Source organism: Eleutherodactylus coqui, chromosome 8, assembly GCF_035609145.1.
Source record: "Eleutherodactylus coqui strain aEleCoq1 chromosome 8, aEleCoq1.hap1, whole genome shotgun sequence".
Classification (NCBI taxonomy): Eukaryota; Metazoa; Chordata; class Amphibia; order Anura; family Eleutherodactylidae; genus Eleutherodactylus; species Eleutherodactylus coqui.
Genome location: NC_089844.1, coordinates 30,823,022 through 30,843,907, shown reverse-complemented (window position 1 = coordinate 30,843,907; position 20,886 = coordinate 30,823,022). Strand labels below are relative to the sequence as shown.

At 45.6% G+C, this 20,886-nt stretch overlaps 1 protein-coding gene across 2 annotated transcripts in view; it reads left to right on the top strand.

The window, feature by feature from the left end:
- AGAP1 (ArfGAP with GTPase domain, ankyrin repeat and PH domain 1) overlaps positions 1-20,886 on the top strand; it is a 384,937-nt gene that overhangs the window by 274,733 nt on the left and 89,318 nt on the right. For both annotated transcript variants that reach the window (XM_066575407.1, XM_066575406.1), the window contains 2 exons: positions 9,383-9,487; positions 19,308-19,476. In XM_066575407.1, coding sequence (XP_066431504.1) covers positions 9,383-9,487; positions 19,308-19,476 — 274 coding nt within the window. The remainder of the gene's footprint in view (positions 1-9,382; positions 9,488-19,307; positions 19,477-20,886) is intronic.

The window sequence follows — 20,886 nt, the reverse complement described above, 5'->3', positions numbered from 1 at the left end:
AAGTAATGACAGGAGATCCAACCCCGAAGGTCCTCTTTGTCCATAAAATAGGGAAATTTCACCAAATTGTCAGGCAGGCAGATGTGGATCCACCTTGGCATACAGCAGTTTGTCTTTGGGTTAACCAATGAGGCAACATCTTGGGAGCCTCTGTTTTCAACCTTGACCCCTCCACATGTGGTACTGTCTTTACCGCGAGGTCCTCAAGCCATAGTGCTAGTCGTGTGGCTCCTGATACTGCACAGGGCTGAGGCGCAGTACCTGATGGTGTGAACGGGAGCTTATCCAGAGACGTAGCAAAGGTTGGGGCTGGTAGCACAGTAGCAACAATGAGGTCCTAGCAGAAGGTCAAGGCAGATAGCAAGAAACAATGAAGCCTAGTATACCGAGTCGAAGTTGGGTAACGCATAAGTCCGAATAACAAGGAGTAAGAACCGGAATACACACACGGGCTTTATCAGAAATAGAATTAGGGTGTGGATCTGTAATATATAAAGTACAATGAATTGGAGGAGAATGAGTTATGGGAGTGTGCATTGGCCCTTTAGGAGACTGAGCGGTAACACACATGTCCTATGGGCAGGGGTAAGAGAACAAGCAGAGCGAGAAGGAAGGGGCTGGAAGCAGGACTCAACATACTGGGTTGCAAGCAAGGCGGCGACCACCTGCGTATGCAGGAGCAGGTGTGCTGCAGCTGAAGTGAGCGGCGACAGAAATATAGAGTTTTTTTTCAGCTTTGGTTTGTAAATAGGAAATAAATATGCCTTCATAGTGCCATCTACTGGAAGGTCGCTTCTCTATAAGTCAATAATTCAACATTTTAACATGACTAAGAATATAAGCCAAAACCAGAATTTTTTCTGTAAGGCAAACGCACTCTACAGACAGCTGTTTGGGCTTCTCGCCCCTCATCAGTGCAGAGCATGGAGTACCAGTTGGTTGGGTAAGAGGACTTTGATGTGGGTTTGGGGGTGCTGTTTCCCATTGTGGAGAGTGCCAAGATAGCCCATAGAGTATTACAAGCCATGCAGTGTTCCCTGGGAAAACGGTATGCAAATGAGAGTGGGAAAAAAATGCCTCCATAGCGCCACCTCTTTGAAGGCAGCTATACTGTAAGTTACTGTCCAACATTTTAACAGGACACAACGTGACTAAAGATATTAGCCAAGCCAGAATATTCTCTTATGCCAAAAAGACACCATCTACAAACAGCCGTTTCGGGGGTTCTCGCCCCTCATCAGTACAGAGTGGATGGTTAATAGTTGCGCGCATTATTGACCCACTGTCTACATTTATACAGCCGCTTCCTTGCAAACTGCTTTTTACACATTTCTCTTTTTCCAGATTCTTTTAAACCAAATTAAAAAGAATGTGTCTTCCACCTCTGCCCGTCTTCTCTCTCTTCTTGTTCCTCTATCCTCCTCTGTGTTTCTATATCTAGCCCAAATTGGAATGTATCTATCATTATTAAAATGTGCATTGTGTGTATGTGTAGGGGGCGCCAGGCGCAGAGCCGCCAGATCCTCCTGTCGTTATCCCCCCTCTCTTTATTATTGTAAATTACTGCTGCGCTCTGGAGAGGTGAGCGGTTTAGCCAATTAGTGGCATTTGAGTTGGATTTGCTTGTCATTAGCTGTGCTCCTGTGCAGGGCTCTTTGAAGCCGGCTCCTGTGTGATGTCCTCCCAGCGGTGAGATGTTGGTAATGACAGAGGGGTCACCGGGGTGATGTGACTTCGCCACCAACATCCTTTTATTGTTTTATTTCTTTCTTTTTTTTTTTTTTGTTTCCCAGGTTTAGCAAATAGGACATTGACAATAACAAGTTCCCTCTTAGCACCCTGCCGGGGCTCGTGGGAGCCGCTTATGGCTCTATTAAGGTGTAACGTTCAGCACCCCCCCCAACCTTCACGGATATAGGAATATTGGCAACAGAAGGTGGAGAGGTGCAATAAGGACACTGATTAACTTCATCAGAACTAGTTGGCCACAAAAAATGACTGATTTTAATTAGGGGGTTAACCCTTTGACCGATTTTCATTTGTACCTCCTTATGCAAAAAGAGGGGCGCACAAAAGTCAGTCCATTGCAGAGACTGGAAAGAAATCTGTAGATGATAGGAATGACTGTTTGACACATATGTTGCACCCGTTTCCAGAAATATAGATACATTGATACAATGTAATAGGGACTGACATGTTAGACCCTATGCGGTTTTTAGTCTGTCTCCGGCACATATCATCAGCGCCTCCCTGCCCCGGCTCAGTCTAAAGGCGACCAACCTCTCCCTCTGCAGGCAGCGCCGGATCAATAAATCTTTGCTGGTAAATAATTGCTATTGAACTGTGTTCCCATGCAGGAGTGTGAGCGCTGTGTTGTGACAGCCTGGGGGGAACATCTCCCTTCTATGTCAATCGCTTCATTTCAGACCGGGAAGCATACCTGGGGTAGAGCTTTTTACTCCCTGCTATGTATGGCTGACCTCAGCTTAGTCCATCATTGGCGATATACTTGTCACCGGACTTTTATCCTAATGATACTTTTGTATCACACGAGAAGTTTTACTGAAAACAGGATGCTGCCGGCAGCTTGCTCCGCTTCCCTTATTTGCCAGGTTACACTTTTTTATATATAGTACTTTTTCAAACCCGCTAACGAACAATCGGCGGTTTGAAGAATCGTTAAGACTTTGTAGTGGATGTTTCCGTCGGTGCGGTGATCAAATATATGCCGCCACATTCTAATGTAAGCTCAGTTCTAGTAGTACCGTGTTTCCCTGAAAATAAGACAGTGTCTTATATTAATTTTTGTTCAAAAAGGTTTAACTTTTTTACATGTATAGCTGCCTAGACACTATTTAAATTGCCTTTTTAAATTAACTGTTAGCAGAACTTAATTTTGGGGTAGGGCTTATATTTCAAGCATCCTCAAAAAGTCTGAAAAATCATTTTAATGCAATGTGTAAAGGGAGGGAAAAGTGTGAAGAACATGATTTACGCTATTTGTTTTTCTTTCCGTTCCATATTTTGGATAGATCACATACTGTAATGTGTGAATCTGGGCTAAAGCTGCCCATACACATTACATCAATGCTGGTGCGATCTGCCAACCATTTAATATGTATCTGGTCATTTTGTATTTACACCAGTCAACTACTATTAATATATAAAGAAGTCTCCTCCGTACAGCCCTTAATCACCTACACATAGTAGATAACAAAAACTGGCTGCCTGCAGCCACCAGTAGGGGGAGCTCAGTGCATAGGAATTTATACAGCTACAATTGAAGTAATTAGAAGTTGGAGAAATCTCTTTGCACTAAGTTCCCGCTAGTGGTGGTTGCAGGAAAATACTGGGGTTCTATATCAAAGCAGTACTGTCCTGGCTGATATTTTTATTGGGAGTCCGGTGCCTGTCAAAACTGTTCAGTGTATGTAGAACAGATAGTGTACAGTCTATATCCAAGTGACATATGTATTTAGGATAGTTGTACAGGGGGGGGGGGGGATATAAATATAATAAATCTTATTATTTGTATAGCGCCAACTTACTTTGCAGCGCTTTCAGGTAATTTATTTATTACTCCCCACCAAGCTAGGTACCCTTTTTACTGACCTCGGAAGGATGGAAGGCTGAGTCAACCTTGAGCCGGCTACCTGAACCATACGAGGATTGAACTTGCAACCTTCAGGTCATGAGTGAGAGCTCAGGACTGTATTTCTGCTTCCTTAACACTTTGCGCCACATCCCCCAAACCACGTTTTTTTAAATATACCTTCACCGGTGTTTTAGGGGGAGAAAGGAAAAGGTGGCAACCTTACTGGGCCCCCTCCTTACCACGCGCGCCATAGCAATAGCATGGTCTGTTTCTGTGCTGAGTATGCCGCTGAGTTTTTACTACCACGATGAGTACTATGGTATGCAGCAATACATCTTCATAGTAATTTCTATTGAGCCCTGTTGCATGTTCCATAAACTGAATGTACAATCTATTCCATGTGGCATTGCCAATGATTTAATACTACACTAGTAGAAAATCTCTCCTAGGATGGTGACAGTGTGTGTATGTATGTGTGTATATGTATATATGTATATATATAATGTGTGTGTGTGTAATATATAATTAATATTTATCCCCATGATCAAGAAAACTATTCAGTGGAATTAGGAATTATAATTTTAATACAAAGACAACTGTTAATTCATCCCTCCCCCTATCAAGAGTTAATATTTTATGCACCGCCAAGGATATAGACAGTAGTCTTCCAGTAAACTTCCCTTCAGATAATCTCTTTCAGTCAGCTGACTGTTCCTTCTATATGTATTCCAACTATTTCACAGATAGGAGGGCATAGAGGTGTAACCAGTCCTACAAACACCTTATGATGCCCTCACAGCAGGGTTTTCGCCCTGAAATTGGCGTCCACGCTATCCTGAAGACTACTTCCTAGTGGCATCCTATAAATGTACCCTTAACCCCTCAATGCTGCAGGACGTAGGTTTACATCATGGCCACATGGTACTTAGCGCAACAGGATGTAAACGTACACTATGTTTTAAAGTGTCACTGCAGTTGCAATCGCAGTGACGTTGTAGCAGCCTAACACTGCTTTCCGCTGGGGAACCAATCACAGCAGTCCTGCCCCAGTGATTGCTATGATTGGTTAGTTAGCACTGACTGACCAATCAGAGCGCAGCTGTCCAAGTTTGCACTATTTTTATAATGCAAGCTCTCTCTGCAACCCTGGCAGTGTGTTATCAGTGGTTGGAAAGGGAGGGCTATCGGTGGTAGTGTGGGTGTAGTGTTAGTGTGGTCAGTATATTAGTGGTGTTAGTAAAGTGCGATCAGTCAGTATATTAGTGTAGTTTGTAAAGTGTAATTAGTGTGTCAGTGTAGTGTTACTTTAGTCAGTGTATTTAGTGTAGTTTCTGATCCTGTCAGTGTAAAAAAAAACACATAGAAACAAAAGAAACATTCCAATGGTCCATTAGTCACCCATCCTGTGGTCAGTCATCCTAGTGTAGTGTCAGTGACCCAGTGCGCTGTGGTCATCCCATGTCTGTGGTCACCCAGTGTCCTGTGGTCACCCCATGTCAGTGGTCACCCAGTGTGCTGTGATCGCCCAGTGTGCTGTCGTTACCCCATGTCAGTAGTCACCCAATGTGCTGTGGTCACCCAATGTGCTGTGGTCACCCAATGTGCTGTGGTCACCCAATGTGCTGTGGTCAGCCCATGTCAGTGGTCGCCCAGTGTGCTGTCGTTACCCCATGTCAGTGGTCACCCAGTATGCTGTGGTCAGCCCATGTCAGTGGTTACCCAGTGTGCTGTGGTCACCCAATGTGCTGTGGTCACCCAATGTGCTGTGGTCACCCAATGTGCTGTGGTCAGCCCATGTCAGTGGTCACCCAATGTGCTGTGGTCACCCCATGTCAGTGATCACCCAATGTGCTGTGGTCACCCCATGTCAGTGATCACCCAATGTGCTGTGGTCACCCCATGTCAGTGGTCGCCCAGTGTGCTGTCGTCACCCCATGTCAGCGATCGCCCAGTGTGCTGTCGTCACCCCATGTCAGCGGTCGCCCAGTATACTGTCGTCACCCCATGTCAGTGGTCACCCAATGTGCTGTGGTCACCCCATGTCAGTGGTCACCCAGTGTGCTGTCGTTACCCCATGTCAGTGGTCACCCAGTATGCTGTGGTGAGCCCATGTCAGTGGTTACCCAGTGTGCTGTGGTCACCCAATGTGCTGTGGTCACCCAATGTGCTGTGGTCAGCCCATGTCAGTGGTCACCCAATGTGCTGTGGTCACCCCATGTCAGTGATCACCCAATGTGCTGTGGTCACCCCATGTCAGTGATCACCCAATGTGCTGTGGTCACCCCATGTCAGTGGTCGCCCAGTGTGCTGTCGTCACCCCATGTCAGCGATCGCCCAGTGTGCTGTCGTCACCCCATGTCAGCGATCGCCCAGTGTGCTGTCGTCACCCCATGTCAGCGGTCGCCCAGTATACTGTCGTCACCCCATGTCAGTGGTCACCCAATGTGCTGTGGTCACCCCATGTCAGTGGTCACCCAGTGTGCTGTGGTCACCCCATGTCAGTGGTCACCCAGTGTGCTGTCATTACCCCATGTCAGTGGTCGCCCAGTATGCTGTCGTCACCCCATGTCAGTGGTCGCCCAGTATGCTGTCGTCACCCCATGTCAGTGGTCACCCAGTGTCCTGTGGTCGCCCCATGTCATTGGTCACCCCATGTCAGTGGTCACCCAGTGTGCTGGCGTCACCCCATGTCAGTGGTCACCCAGTGTCCTGTGGTCGCCCCATGTCATTGGTCACCCCATGTCAGTGGTCACCCAGTGTGCTGTTGTCACCCACCCAATCATTTTTTAGTGTTTTTTTGGATGCATGATAAATTAATATATGTATAGTTTACAGTGGACGGGGCTTACGCAATAATTCTGTCAGTCAGACTCGGCTAGTGTGGATGACACCACGTTACTAGCCATATACTCTTTATCATCAAGTGAGTCTGAACCCCCTGTATCTCTGAGACGGCGTCCAAAGACTGGCACTTCAGAGGACCCCGATTCATCTGATCTCCCCTCCGTTCCTCCCCGCCCGCCGCCGGCAGCCGAATCTTTGCTCCCGAGCGAGCAGGTACTCACTAAGGGCAATGCTCGATCGAGTAATTGCCCTTAGCGAGTATACTCGCTCATCTCTAATCATAGCTTCTATAAAATTAGGCTATTAACAGAGCATTTTAATGCTAAGTTTTCCCATCCTACACCCCTGAGAAAAACATTTCTGTAGAGGAATCCCTGGTACATTTCAGATGGAGGCTTCTACTCCACCAGTACCCGCCCAGTAAGAGGGTAACGTATGGTGTGAATATGTACAAGCTGTGTGAGAGCACGTCGGGGTACACCCATAACTTCAGGATTTATGAAGGGAAGGACACCAACATTGAGCCCCCAGAATCCCCTCCTGCCTGGGAATTGCTGGAAAAATTGTATTGGGACCTGGTGCCCCCACTGCTGGACCGGGGTTACCACCTCTACCCGGATAATATTTACACCAGTGTTCGCTATTCCAAAGCCTCGCTTCCAGAAAAAAACGGCATGTAGCACTGTTGAAAAATTAACAGAAAAGCCACTGTTTGGGGAAATTTTCCGAAGCGGTGAGAGCCGGGCACTATGCAGCGACAAAGTATTGTGTGCCAAGTATAAGGACAAGAGGGATGTCTTTATATAGAGCCCAGTACACAGCTATAGCAGTGCCCCCTGCCCAGTACCAGTACAGAGACCCCCAAGCCGGACTGTGTCCTTCACTACCATAGGTACATAAGAGGTGTGGACCTGTCTGATCAAGTACTCAGGCCACACAATGCCATGTAGAAAACAAGGGAGCGGTATGAAAACCTGAAGGTGCACATCATACAGATAGCACTGTATAAAGCCTATGTGCTATATCCATGTGCTGGCCAGAGGGGCACCTTTCTTGAGAGAGAAATTGGAGAAATTGGGTAGCACATTGTTAGGTGCTCTTTCTCCCTAGCAAAAATTAAAAATCTGAGGCCAAACCTACTGTTAGGGTGTGCTGCTGGGATCTGTTGTTCTACATGGGTTTCCAGCAGCTCAGCCCCACAGGAGGGTTTTAATTGAGCTGGCTGGATGTGGATTTCTCCAGCCAGCCAATCACCACCGGTCTGCTGCTCATATATACCAGCCCCTCTGACTAGAGGCTGCTGGGGTTTCCTCTTTTTGTTCAGTGTGAACAGTGTCATGTTCCTACATGTTGATGCATGTGCCGGACGTGTGGTGTGAACAGTCCTGTTCAGGGTGCATGCTGTGCTGTGTTGTATGCAAATCCCTGGCGTGTTGGTGTGAGCTGCGTTCAGTCCTGCTTTGTTTCGTTTGTCGTCTATGTAGGTCCTTAGGTTCCAGTGCAGGGACATCCTGTCAGGACGATCGCTCCGCATGCAGGCAGGCTTCATGTGGAATTTGTCTCGTTAAGAGTAGGGACCCGTAAGACAACGGGGACCCCTGAAGTGGGCTCGCGGGTTTAAGTACTTTGGCCAAAATCAGAACCAATACCTCGCATCGTATCTATTGATATCTGTTTATGCTTGTTCATGTTTTGGGCGTTAGCCAGTGTGTTATGTCTGTCTGTGAGTTATGTCTGCTGTTTCCGAGTTCTGCCGGAGTTTCGCCAGTTGGTGAGTGTGAAGGATGTAACACCTCCATATTACTGGAAAAATTGGAATTTTTCATTTTCAAATCAAAATATTGAAAAAAAATTCACAAATCACCTGTGGAATCAAAATATTCCCAAAACCCCACAATGAATTTTTCCAAGATGGGGTCAGTTCTTTGGGGGTTCAAATGTACTGGTACCTCAGGGGCTGCAAACACAACATGGCATCTGAAAATCATTCTAGCAAAATCTGCATTCCAAAAGCCAAATAGCGCTCCTTCCCTTCTAAGCCCTGCTATGTGGTCAAAGCACGGTTTATGTCCACAAATGGGGCATTTCTAAAAGCTGCAGAATCTGGGCAATAAGTTTTGAAGATTGTTTTTGCTAACTCCTTCTGTGTTATAGAGAAAAATGGTTTTAAATTGAAAATCTGCAGAAAAATGGAACTGTTCTAATTTCTGATGGATTTTTCTTTCATTTATGTGAGGGGTTAATGAACTTCCTAAATGCCATTTTGAAAACTTTGAGGGGTGCAGTTTTTTAAAATGGGCTGATTTATGGGGTTTTCTGATATATAGACTCTTAAAATCCATGTCAGAACTGAATTGGTCATTAAAGTGGTTTTCCAGGGTGAATACTATCCTCGGGATAGGTCATCAATTTGATTGGCTGGGGTCTGTCGCTCGGGACCCCGACCGATCAGCTGTGTGGCTGCATGCTGTCAGCGCCGCACATACACAGGTCGAAGCCTAAGTCTTCGCGCTGACCTGAGTATAGTGGCTGGCGCTTGTAACTGCAGGCACGGCTCTCATGGTTTTCATTGTAGACGCTCCAAACTTTTCTTTTATTCTTAGCGTATGTAATTTAAAAAAAATCCACTTCAATTTGTTGTACAGGGGGGGGGCACAGAAAAGTAATCTGGCACCACAATCTTATACTGCTGAGCTAAAATGAAAGAATTTCTTTTAGACCCCTTTCATAATGTGGTGCCGGGCTACTTTTTCATGGCCCACCCTGTAGATGCTATGGGGATGATGAGTGCACAGTTGTTTTGATAGCCTAATGTGGGGCAGTTTGTTATGATGGATCTGGTAAAACATGGGCATCATAGGAAAGGTCTAAAACTTTTTGCTCCTTGTGGTACAAGATTCTGTTTTGTTGTTACCTCTTTAACGTCTTGCCTTTCTTTTGTAGGGTATGCTACTGAAACGAAGTGGAAAGTCCTTAAATAAAGAATGGAAGAAGAAGTATGTAACGCTGAGTGACAACGGAGTCCTCACCTATCACCCCAGTTTGCATGTAAGTGCTGTGCTCCATGTTACCCACAGATGTAGCAATCGTTAACATGACCGACGCATTGTGATAGCTTGATTTACAGCATTTCAGTACCTTGTCGGTAAAGAGGACCTGTCACCAGATGAAATCCACAGGCTAGCTGCATAGCTCTACAGCTATGACCCGTTGAATCTATCGCTATGTTTTTTCATACTCGCCTACCCAGACAGGCTCTTCTTAGTCTGTCTCTTGGCATTGTCAGTGGGCAGTCACCACTGCTTATTATCAATGGGGTGATGTTGAACTTGATTGACAGTCCAATACCACCCATTGAGAATGAGCGATGGGGACCGCCCACATGACACATTGACAGTGTTGGGAGCTGGACCTAAGAAGAGCCTATCCTGATGAAGAAAGAAGAGTAAGGCCTCATGTCCACGGGCAAAATATGATTTTAAATCCGCAGCGGATCACCCGCATGCGGATCCGCATCCCATAGGGATGCATTGACCACCCGCGGGTAGATAAATACCCGCGGATGGTCAATAAAAGTGAATAAAAAAAAATGGAGCATAAAAAAAAAAGTAACATGCTCCATTTTCGTGCGGGTCTCCTGCGGGGATGGCTCCCGCGGGCTTCTATTGAAGCCTATGGAAGCCGTCCGGATCCGCGGTAGACCTAAAATAAGAATAACTTACCCACAGCGGACCGGGCAGGTCTTCTCTTCTTCACGGCCGGATCTTCTTTCTTCGACCCGGCAGATCTGGCACGCTGCCGGCGTGCCGAGCACATCCGCCGGCCGAAGAAAGAAGATCCGGCCGCGAAGAAGAGAAGACCTGCCCGGTCTGCTGCTGGTAAGTTTATTCTTATTTTCAGCGCTCATGTCCGCGGGGCAGGAGGGACCCGCTACGCATACTCCATGGAGAATCCGTAGCGGGCGTGATTTTCCTCGTGGACATTAGGCCTAAGAATAAAAAAAGGATAGTCAGGGGCCGTGGCTGCAGATTTATCCTATGACAGGTCATCTTTAAGTTTCCATAATGCATTTAATGTCAAGTTAACATTTGTTACATTTGTATAAGCTTTCCTTTTACATTCACACTGCAGCTGCTAGTGTTAGCCCCGTTACCCTAGTGGATCCTTGAGTGATGGTTCCTTGGTTGCTTCTCATCATATGGTTTGACCCCTTTGTTGGACTAAACGAGAGATTATTAAAAACATAGAATGGCAGCCCACCTACCTATGGTGTAGTATAGACGTTGAAGCACTTTATTCCAACATTGGACATGAAATTTTAATTTGGCTGCCGATGAAAGATGCATCTGTATAAGGAGTTCTTTTCCTATTTTATGTTGACTGGATGGGATTTATAACTCAGGACAGTGACTTGTTGGAGAAAACACGTACATTGCATCTAGAGACCTGAAAGGTCATGTTTCTCTTCATAAATTCAAAATCCCCCAGCTGTCTGCGGCCATGATTACTGGGAACTAAAAGAAAAGTATACTGGAGCTTTTCATCCCCTCCAGGGGTGGCAGAATTATCATTTGACTCTTTGGCTATGTGAAAAGTACCAGGTCATGTGAAGCTCGGCATCAGAAAAATGTGGCTCCAACTCCTACCTAGATTTATCATGAAGCGGGACATGGGCCAATAAAACAACATACGTTAACATGCAGGCATTCACTTTAATGGTGGCGATTCATGTATATTGGCATGAACCGTGATATTTTTTATAGCTCCAGTGGCAGTAGTAGGTATTACAGCTTCTAAATGGGCACTGTACTTTCAACAAATTTTGCATAAACCAATAGTACATGGAAATAAAAGAAGCTATGTAATATGTCTTGTTGGAGAAAAATGCCTTTTTCTCCACTTATCTGCTAGTTCTCCTCCACTTGCCTCCTGCACGGATCATGCAATCAGCAATGCTGATAAAAATCCTTATGAAACCAGATAGATTTACTGAGAGATCAGGTTACATGCTGCCTATAGAAGTCTATGAAGAGGGTTAGGGGAAGCAACTACAGCTTGAGAGAGAAACAAAAACACACACAGAGATGATGTTGCTGAAGGCTCCAGTAAGTGTTCACAGCAAATTACTGCCCAACAGTGTCTTCCAAGTTGCTGCTTCTGAGGGTTTGCTACAGAGGGAGGGGAGCAGGATCAACTCTTCTCTGTGCTGTGTATGGAAACATCATAGCAGCTAGTCTCCACCCATCAGCTCAGAGAAAAAATGGTAATTAAATATGGAATCTGCAGAGAAGGAAATTACATAATGAGTAATATATAATGATTAGAGATGAGCGAACCTACTCGTTTCGAATAATTACTCGATCGAGCACCGCCATTTTCGAGTACTTCCATACTCGGGTGAAAAGATTCGGGGGGAGGCGTGGCGGAGCGGGGGGTAGCAGCGGGGAACAGGGGGGAGCCCTCTCTCTCTCCCTCTCCCCCCCACTCCCCGCTGCAACCCCCCACTCACCCCGGCTCCCCCCGAATCTTTTCGCCCGAGTACGGAAGTACTCGAAAATCGCGGCGCTCGGGCGAAAAAGGGGTGTGGCCGAGTATGTTCGCTCATCTCTAATAATGATCAGAAATGGCATTATTCTTCATGTGCACAATACAACTTTTTCTGAATAGTCATCTGCAATGACAGATACGCTTTACGTAACATTAGCAGTTTTTTTTATTTTAGTTCTAATACTTAATAGTTTCTGGGATTTGTCCATTCTGCAGTCAGTGTCCTGGGGTTACTAAATGTATGCTGTACCGTTCCATGTCATGTACACTGGAGTAGTAGATAAAGTTGATGTACAGTTTATACAACTATGAGCCAGTATGTGAATGTTTATCATATGTAGCATTCTTTTTTCCCCACAACTATATAGATTTGCATCGTAGTGAACATATAAATACACAGTAAAAACCAGTTCATGTGGAGTTCCAAATTTCTGTTTAGGGCATTATTTTGGGATATTGGCTTAACAACCACCTCTTTGTAGATTTGTTAGTTTTCTCCCCTAGGCTGCATGGGCAAATTAGTGGCATGAAACACCTGCAAGTAAAAAGTACGATTGCACCTCTTGCAGGTAGTACCGCAATGTGTGGTTTTCTGCCACACTACTACAACTATATGGGAGCATACAGTTAAAGATGTATACTCATCTTAGACATTTATGGCATATGTGCAATATGTGCTGGAAATGTCTGATAGAGACCCACAGCTATCTCGTGAATGGAGCTCCTGCAACTCTACCCCACCTGGTAAGGGTACTTTTACATGGGCCGGCAGTCGCCCGAGTAATCACGCAAAGGAGCAAACGTCTGTCCCGTGTCATCTTGGGACACGTTAGGGCAAGTGAGTGAGAGTCGCTGAGTTGATGGAATAGCTTGGTTTTTGTCTCACCATCGGACCATTTAAACAGACGAAGGTTCATATATGAAGGACTGCCTTTTTACTCTAAATGAAGGCAGGCAGCCAGAAGAGATCTCCAGTGTGCCCCACTTCCATTCAGTGAGTGATCCTGGCTCCTGTGTGAAAGCACAGAAGCGATAATCGTCTGTACGGCTGTTGGGCGCTTAAGCATGTGACTGTTGCCCCGTGTAAAGGTACCCTAAGATGGCATCTATCTGCTGCGTCTACACTTTGCGGAGGTCAAAAGAGCGTCCTTTTGTCTTCCATTGGGGCAATATATATCAATTTACCTATTTTTCTGCTTTTTGGAAATGGGGCATCCTGGTGCAATATTCCATACAGAGCCATATAGTAAAAAAAATGTATACTGCTCTATATATGGCTTGTAACATAGGATTCAATGAGCAGTGGACACCACTTTGTCTATACAGTGGTAGGGAATCTCCCGGATGTGCACCTCCACAAGACCCTGCCAAACGCAGCGTCCTTATTCAGAGATAGTCTTTCCTAGCATTTAAGGGGGATTATTTCTATAATGCAGCGTCATATGAAAGCGCCATATGGTAGTGCATGGCGTGCCTACAACCTGGTAGTACAGAGTTGTAGTGACTTGGTGTGCCGCCATGCATGTCTGTCATGAGGTTGACGGTGATAGCAACACATGTCCACCGCTCCTGCAAAGAAGGAACTGCAGCAGAAACCATATATGAAGCCCTACAGCTTCCCTGCTGTTTTATCACAAGGCTCTACAGTTATTTCCATTGGCTTCCTGGTACACATGAATATTTGGCTTGGCCAAACATTCGTATGTTTAGGGAGGTACCGGACAGCTCTCTCGGGGAACAAAAGATCGGGCATTGAGATTTAACGTCCCGATGCTTCTTTCCCCTGACCTCATCTGTCGAGGAAATATTGAGCCACCCCACATTACAGAGTCGTCTGACCCTCGCCATTATCAGACGCCTAAACTATAAGTTTATGGGGTCCGTAAAACAGAGTTGTAAGCAGGTTAGTGCATTTTATATATTCATGAACGAGAGTAGCCCTGAGTGTGTCTAGAGGTCCGTGCCGTGCATTAAGCTTACATTTGGTGTTGCGATTCCATGTGTTGAAGTGTTAATTTGTGTCATGGCCGGTGCATCCTGCTGGTTGGAGGCTTCAGTAGTGACGTGCTAGCAAACTGCCCCCTCCTCAGGTGAACAACTCCACGAGCTCTTCATTACATCCTTGTCAAAACTGAAAAATTCTCTAATCAACAGCAATCTGTCCGCGGCCCCCCGGACCGCTGGCGGTGTCCCCCCTCTCTATCTGCTCACTGGCGCTCACGTCTCCAGGCTGCTGATTACATTAGGCTAAGCTGCAGAGGAAATGAACCGTGTCTTATTTAGGTGCAAGTAGCTCCCACGTAGCCGGGGCCTGGGGCACTTTTAGAGCATTTTATGGCATTAAAATTAGTGTTGCTTCCCTCTGTGCTGCTGCGTGTAATGCCTTAAACTCAATAAGCAAAAGGCGAGTCAGCCCCCACTTTTCTCCCTGTTATTCCAAGAGGTTATGGTTTATTTTTTTTTCCCTTTTTACTAGATGAGTCTTATATCTGAAAACCTTGGTCGGGAGGCGGTAATGGCAATACAGCCTAGGATAGCGGCTAAAAGGCCCCATAGTGTTAATGTATTAATGCAATAGCAGCAAAATGACCTCTGTGTAAGTATGTAATAGTGTGTAAGAAATCCAGATCATATAATATCCTTAGCGGTATATTAGAATGCATTCCGGAAAACCTTCAAAAGATCGTCCAAGAAGAAAGGTCGTTTATTAACCCAACCATTGAAGATTTCTGTATAAGGGCTGACTATATACTAACTGTACATTCATGTTCTCTACAGTACAGCTGCTGAAGGCAATTGGCCTGAATGCTCTCCGTCATATACGGCCTCATATAGCACAGTCTGTTGTACGTAAAGTGGGATTCTCACACCCGTCTGTCTTAGACAGCACTATGGTAATCCCTATATTCTGGAGAGCCCTAGGACATAACCCCAAGTTTGTAGAGGCTCAGCAGACTGCAGTATGCTATTGTCTTATGTGGCTTTTTTTTTCCCCTACCGTCTGCACTAGCTAATTGTTGCAGCTTTAAGAAGCTGCCCGGGGGTCTGATGAAATCTCTCCGCCACCCCTCCTTACCCTACGACTAAGCACTTGCTCCCCTCCCAGTCCCAGGGTAGGGCCCCCATGAGATGACAATCATGGGGTGCAAGACGGCAGCCAGACCCCGCGGAGACCCCACTCTCCCAGAAAAGATCCCCCCTCCCACTGCGCAGTGTGCGCCACTCTATCTCACCACATCTCATTTGCATCTGGGACATCAATTAGCATGTTTGTTGAGGCTAATTGAATGAAACTCAATCATAGCCCTTAATTGCTTGCCTATGTAAAAAGAAATCACATTAATGCAGCTAATTAAGTGTATGGCAATAAGATGCAACATAATTAGGGGAAGCAATGTTAACCCTTTCCTTGGTGTATCTGGGGGGGCTGGCAGCGCGTTGTAAAAACAACATGTACATCTGTCTCGGTGCCACATTATGCACTCTCTCCTGGTGGTAGAAGAGTTAAGACGAATAACAATGTAAGATACCGAGGAGCACAAGAAGGCGAGCCTCCTCTTTATGGATGCATGGCTCACATTGAATTTTTAGGATCTTACGAATGACCAAAGTTTGCAAAAAGAGGATCTACTTCAGGCGTACTTCAAAATATCATATTGATACATAGTTGACTATCTTCAGTTTTTTGTATCTGTATTGCATAGATTTTGCAAACGGAATTTGGAGCATCATTTATCGCTTCTGTTCCGATCACACGCTGGGTCCCAATCAATGCTGGAGGTCTCAATGGCTGCGCACTATGCAGGACAGAGGCCAGCTTCTCTGGCGGATAATCTCTCCACTCGTGTGGGTTTATTTGTTTCCTATGTTACGAGATTAGCGGCAGAGAGAGCAGAACATGCTAATAGCTTAGCAATTATGGCTTTTTCAGGTTTTAGAGGGGCAGGATAGGGGCTTGGGAAGGGAGGGGGGGTTCCTGGAGTAGACCCCAGAGACTTGTTAAATGTTCTTAATCTCACAAGTGTCTGAGCTGCCTCCTTCTCAAGCCTTGTTAAGTGGCCATGTACCTTGATCTTGTGCTGTTTGCCTCTGATCAGTGATTTTGGATTGATGGTGGCTGGGGGAGAAATCTGCATTTGTGAACCAGGACACAGTCTGTTACTGGTATTTGCATGGTGAAATGAGGCCAGCTTGACTATTTGCACACCCTTCGACGATTGTTTGATACGCGATATGTATGCGTTGGGAGGAAAGTCTAGATTTATGTAGTGGTATATAGACAAACATATGGAGTTTTCAGTTAAGATGTCGAGATGGTAACAGATAGAGATGGTACCGCGGTAGCCAGAAAAATCAATGAGGGTGAATACTCTTGTATGAAAAAAAGTATTATAGAGGTGATAACTTTATCGGGTAACCAAAATATTATATATGCAAGCTTTCAAGGCTACTAGGCTTCTTTGTCAGACCTCTTCGGCCCGATGAAGAGGACCAGTAGCCTTGAAATCTTGCATTTATAATTTTTTGGGTTAGTCAGTAGAAGTATCGCTTCTATAAAACTTATCTCTTTTTCATACAAGAGTATTTAACATCAGTTAGTTAGGATTTTGGGCATCTATCAAATCAATCTTTCTTGGAATGTCTCAGATGAGTCTTCCATGGTACTGATCTGATATATTTTAGCCTAAAGAATGAAATCCCGGAAGTTCAGTTGTCCTCTTTTATAGAGTCTTTTTATTATTTTATTGAGCCATTTTTATCTGTCTTCACATGGAATTCATGTAATGGTTACCAATAGAGATGAGCGAGCACCCAAATGCTCGGGTCCATGTTATTCGAGTCGAGCTTTTCGTAAAATTCAAGAGCTCTACTCGAGTAACGAACCCCATTGGCTACAATGGGAGACGCAAGCATTTTTGTATGCGGGACGCCGGGTCCTGAGGTTTTTTTTTTCTTCTTGGTCCCAATCCCCCCCAACTCTCTCTCTCTCTCTCTCTCTCTCTCTCTCTCTCTCTCTCTCTCTCTCTCTCTCCCCCTCTCCCCCTCTCCCCCTCTCTCCCTCTCTCCCCCCCTCCCCCTCTCTCTCCCCTTCTCTTTCCTCCTCCCCCTCCCCCTCCCTCTCCCCTGCCAGACAAAAAATTTGCCAATGGCGCGCTGCGTCGCAGCGCGGAGAAGCCAAAAGCTGAGGCGGGGTCAAACACGGCTTGATGCTCAATCGAGTAACGAGCACCATCGAGTACGCTAATACTCGAAAAAGCGATCGTTTGAGTGATAATCGTTGCGTCTAAACCCACGGCCATCGTGCACTTTTCGTGCACTGCTAGCTGATCGTTAAATTCAGGTCAACCTAAAAATCGTTGTGCGGTCTTATCAGCAGTTCTCCGAGGGGAGTGCTGATAACATTGTTTCCCGTCGGAAAGCAAAGGAGCTGAATGCAGATAAGAGCCCTCGGGCTATTAACTGCTTTCAGCTTAAAGCTTTATTTGCACACTTACTTGGTCTTAAGTAGCTGAGTCACTACTTAATAGTTTATGCAAAATGATCACTCAAAGCTGTCACTTACACTGTCGTTTGAGCGATCATTGCTCCGTGTAAATGGGCCTTTAGCTCGCTCTTCTCATTTACTTGGATGGAAGAATTGGGGGATAGCTGTTAGCTGAATGAACGTTTGTGTATATGGTGGAGTTGGGAGAAATGGGTGTTGGCCGACAACTACTGAAGGCGTATAGGCACATTTTAATACCCCTCTGAAGCTGACCACCACGTTACACGGAAATTTAAGTGCAGTTATGGGAGACTAAATGGGCTGTGCAGAGGCCCTCATCAATTCTAAATGTAGTCTAAGGCCTCTCTCACACGGGCGCTTTTTACAGCGATTAGCGCAGCGTTTTGAGCACCGCATTAATGGTGGTATAATGCTCCCATTGAAATCAATAGGGCCTCGCAGACATGCGTTCGAACGCAGCACTGGACGGCGTTTTCCAGCATCGCAATTTTTAGGCGCTGTCTGCTCTATCTTTGGCCGTTTATCGTACCTCATCACAATGATGAGGTGCGCTAAAACATGCTGTTGGCCGCGATTGAAATTGCGGCGCTTTACCACATTCATGCGTGAGAGGACCCTTTCAGAAAAAAAAAAATTAGAAAATGATGCTATTCAGGTATGTGTGGTCCGGATGGATTAGAACAGAGCTAAATGGCCTTTATTTTTATCTCCTAACTCAGCTCTATGTATACAGGTCTGCAGCGTAGTTATGAACTCATCTCACCACACGCACTCCTAGGCTGTGTTCATACTTTTGCCGGTTCTTGTCCCATCATGTCTTTTTTTTGGCAGAATTGTGTAACCTGTTGCATTGAAAATAATATTTCCCATATCCAGCTGGATCCATTACAGATCTGCTTGTATGCTTTGTGATCTTGGAGAGAATGTTATAAAGTTAAATATCTAACCTACTGGAATTCACAATGTAATGTGAAAAACTAATCTATATCTCTAATGTAGAAACACATGTATTTTGTAGTGCTGGGTCACAGTTAGAGATGAGCGAGTATACTCGCTAAGGCACATTACTCGAGAGAGTAGTGCCTTAGCCGAGTATCTCCCAGCTCGTCTCTAAAGATTCGGGGGCCGGCGGGGAGCGGCGGGGGAGAGCGGGGAGGAACGGAGGGGAGATGTCTCTCTCCCTCTCTCTCCCCACCGCAACTCACCTGTCACCCGCACCGGCCCCCGAATCTTTAGAGACGAGGGGGGAGATTCTCGGCTAAGGCACTACTCGCTCGAGTAATGTGCCTTAGCGAGTATACTCGCTCATCTCTAGTCACAGTGTATACCTACCTTTGTATCCACATTTACCTGCAGTGACTCTACAACTACTGAAAGGGATCCAAAGAAACAAGGAGGAGGTTCATGGGAAAACTCTTTCACTTTAACAAAACTTTTTATTGATTTTAGAAAGGTCGAAGCATATTAATCATGACTTTCAACAGGGAAACCCCTTTCATTAACTTCTTAATACTGCAGTGCAGATACGCTCATACCAGTGAAGCCTGATATAGGCAGTTCCCTGCTGCGGTGAGGCCAAGTGTTGTGGTGGTTGTATGGCCGAGATGCTTTCTGACCGTATGTCGGCTATAGATCAGCCGCCTCAATCCTAAAGGATAATTCCAGGTGGAATTATTTTTTTTAATGATCGGCACATTTCGTCATAATGATGAAGGGTAAGGAGGACCAATTAGATTTCTCATTCAGTTTCCATCACCTATTTTGTATAAATGTTTGCAAGTATCTAATTAAAAAACAATATCCATTTTTTTTCAGGACTACATGCAGAACGTCCATGGTAAGGAGATCGATCTCCTCAGGACTACGGTTAAGGTTCCAGGGAAGAGGCCTCCTCGAGCAACATCCTCGTGTGCGCCCATTGCCAGTCCTAAAACGAATGGCCTGACCAAAGAGGTCAGCGGGCTACAGATCTCCCCTAATACAGGTACGGACTTCTTTAATCTTTATATAATAATACATTCAGCCATTGAGCACATACATGTATGCCATGAGTGAGCGTGAATTATAAGTGTCCTAGCTTGAGTTATGGTTTCTGCAGACCACTGCAACAGTTTTCCACATTATTGGAAACACATGGGAAAACTCATTCACTAACCGTTTTAACATTTTGTAAGTATCCGACAAGCTCAGCTACTTCTGTAAGACCATTTTCTCACAAATGTATTATTGGTGAAGTGTTTCAACCCAACTGGGATCTAATGACCAAAACGCTCAGCATCGTAAAGCCCTATAATGCTGTGAGTTCAGCTCTGCAAACCTGTGTTTGGTCCCGGGTCACGCATCCATAATATGTGCACAGAAATGCTCCTAATGTGTTCATATAAAGGCGGTCTAAGTCCTCCCACACCCATGCATTTGTAAAAACGCTGCGTTTACTGCGGTTTCAGAGACACGGACATGCGCTTTAGCTGCCTTTTTTTAGCACAGCTGAAAATGCAGCCAAAGAAGCTGAATGTCAGAACTGTGTGAGGGAAGCCTCATACTCACCTAGCAGTCGCCGTCCGGGTCCCTCCCGCTGTTCTCTGGCATCCCTGCAGGCTTACTTGCACTTGTAATCGCCAACAGAGCATCTCTTTAGGGTAACAGGGTTTGAAAACCCCGCCTCCAACAAGAGATTGCTCTGATTGGCTGAGCCTCGTGCCCAGCTAATTAGAGCCAGCACTCGATGCACCAATTACAGCCATTGATTGGTTCATCGATCACTGGCTTTGATAGGTTCATCAAGCACTGGCTCAGCCAATCAGAGCAATCTCTTGCTGGAGGCAGGGTCTTCAAACTCCCTTACCATCAAGAGATGCTCTGTCGGCGAAGTCTGCCTTGAGCTCCGGAGAGCAGCGGGAGGGACCCAGACGATGCTTGCTAGGTGAGTATGGCAAGTATTTCTTTTTTTTTTCCACGTAGTGTAGCTTTTAGGATTGGGCTTATATTTCAAGCCCTTCCTCCCTAAATCTAGGTAGCAACCTGCATTTAACGCTGCCGAAAACGCGTTACGAAGTTGTGCCACATTCATTTCAATGGGCGACGCACAGCTGAAAATGGCCCAAAATAGGACATACATCGCTGTCAAGGCACAGTGTTGAAAACTGTGTTTTAACGCGTGTGTGTGCAGCCCCATTAAAATGAATGAGAGTGTTGTACAGCATCTAGCACAGCGCTAAACGCTACACAGAAACGCCTGTGCGAGGGAGGCCTTACTCTTATGGTGATTTTAGGAGCAATGGAACATATACTCAATTGATGTACCATTCAAACTCCTGCTCACCGCTGTTGGTCCAGCAATTAGTGTTCAAACCCTCATCCACGTAACTTTTTTCATTTATCCACTGGCTAGGTG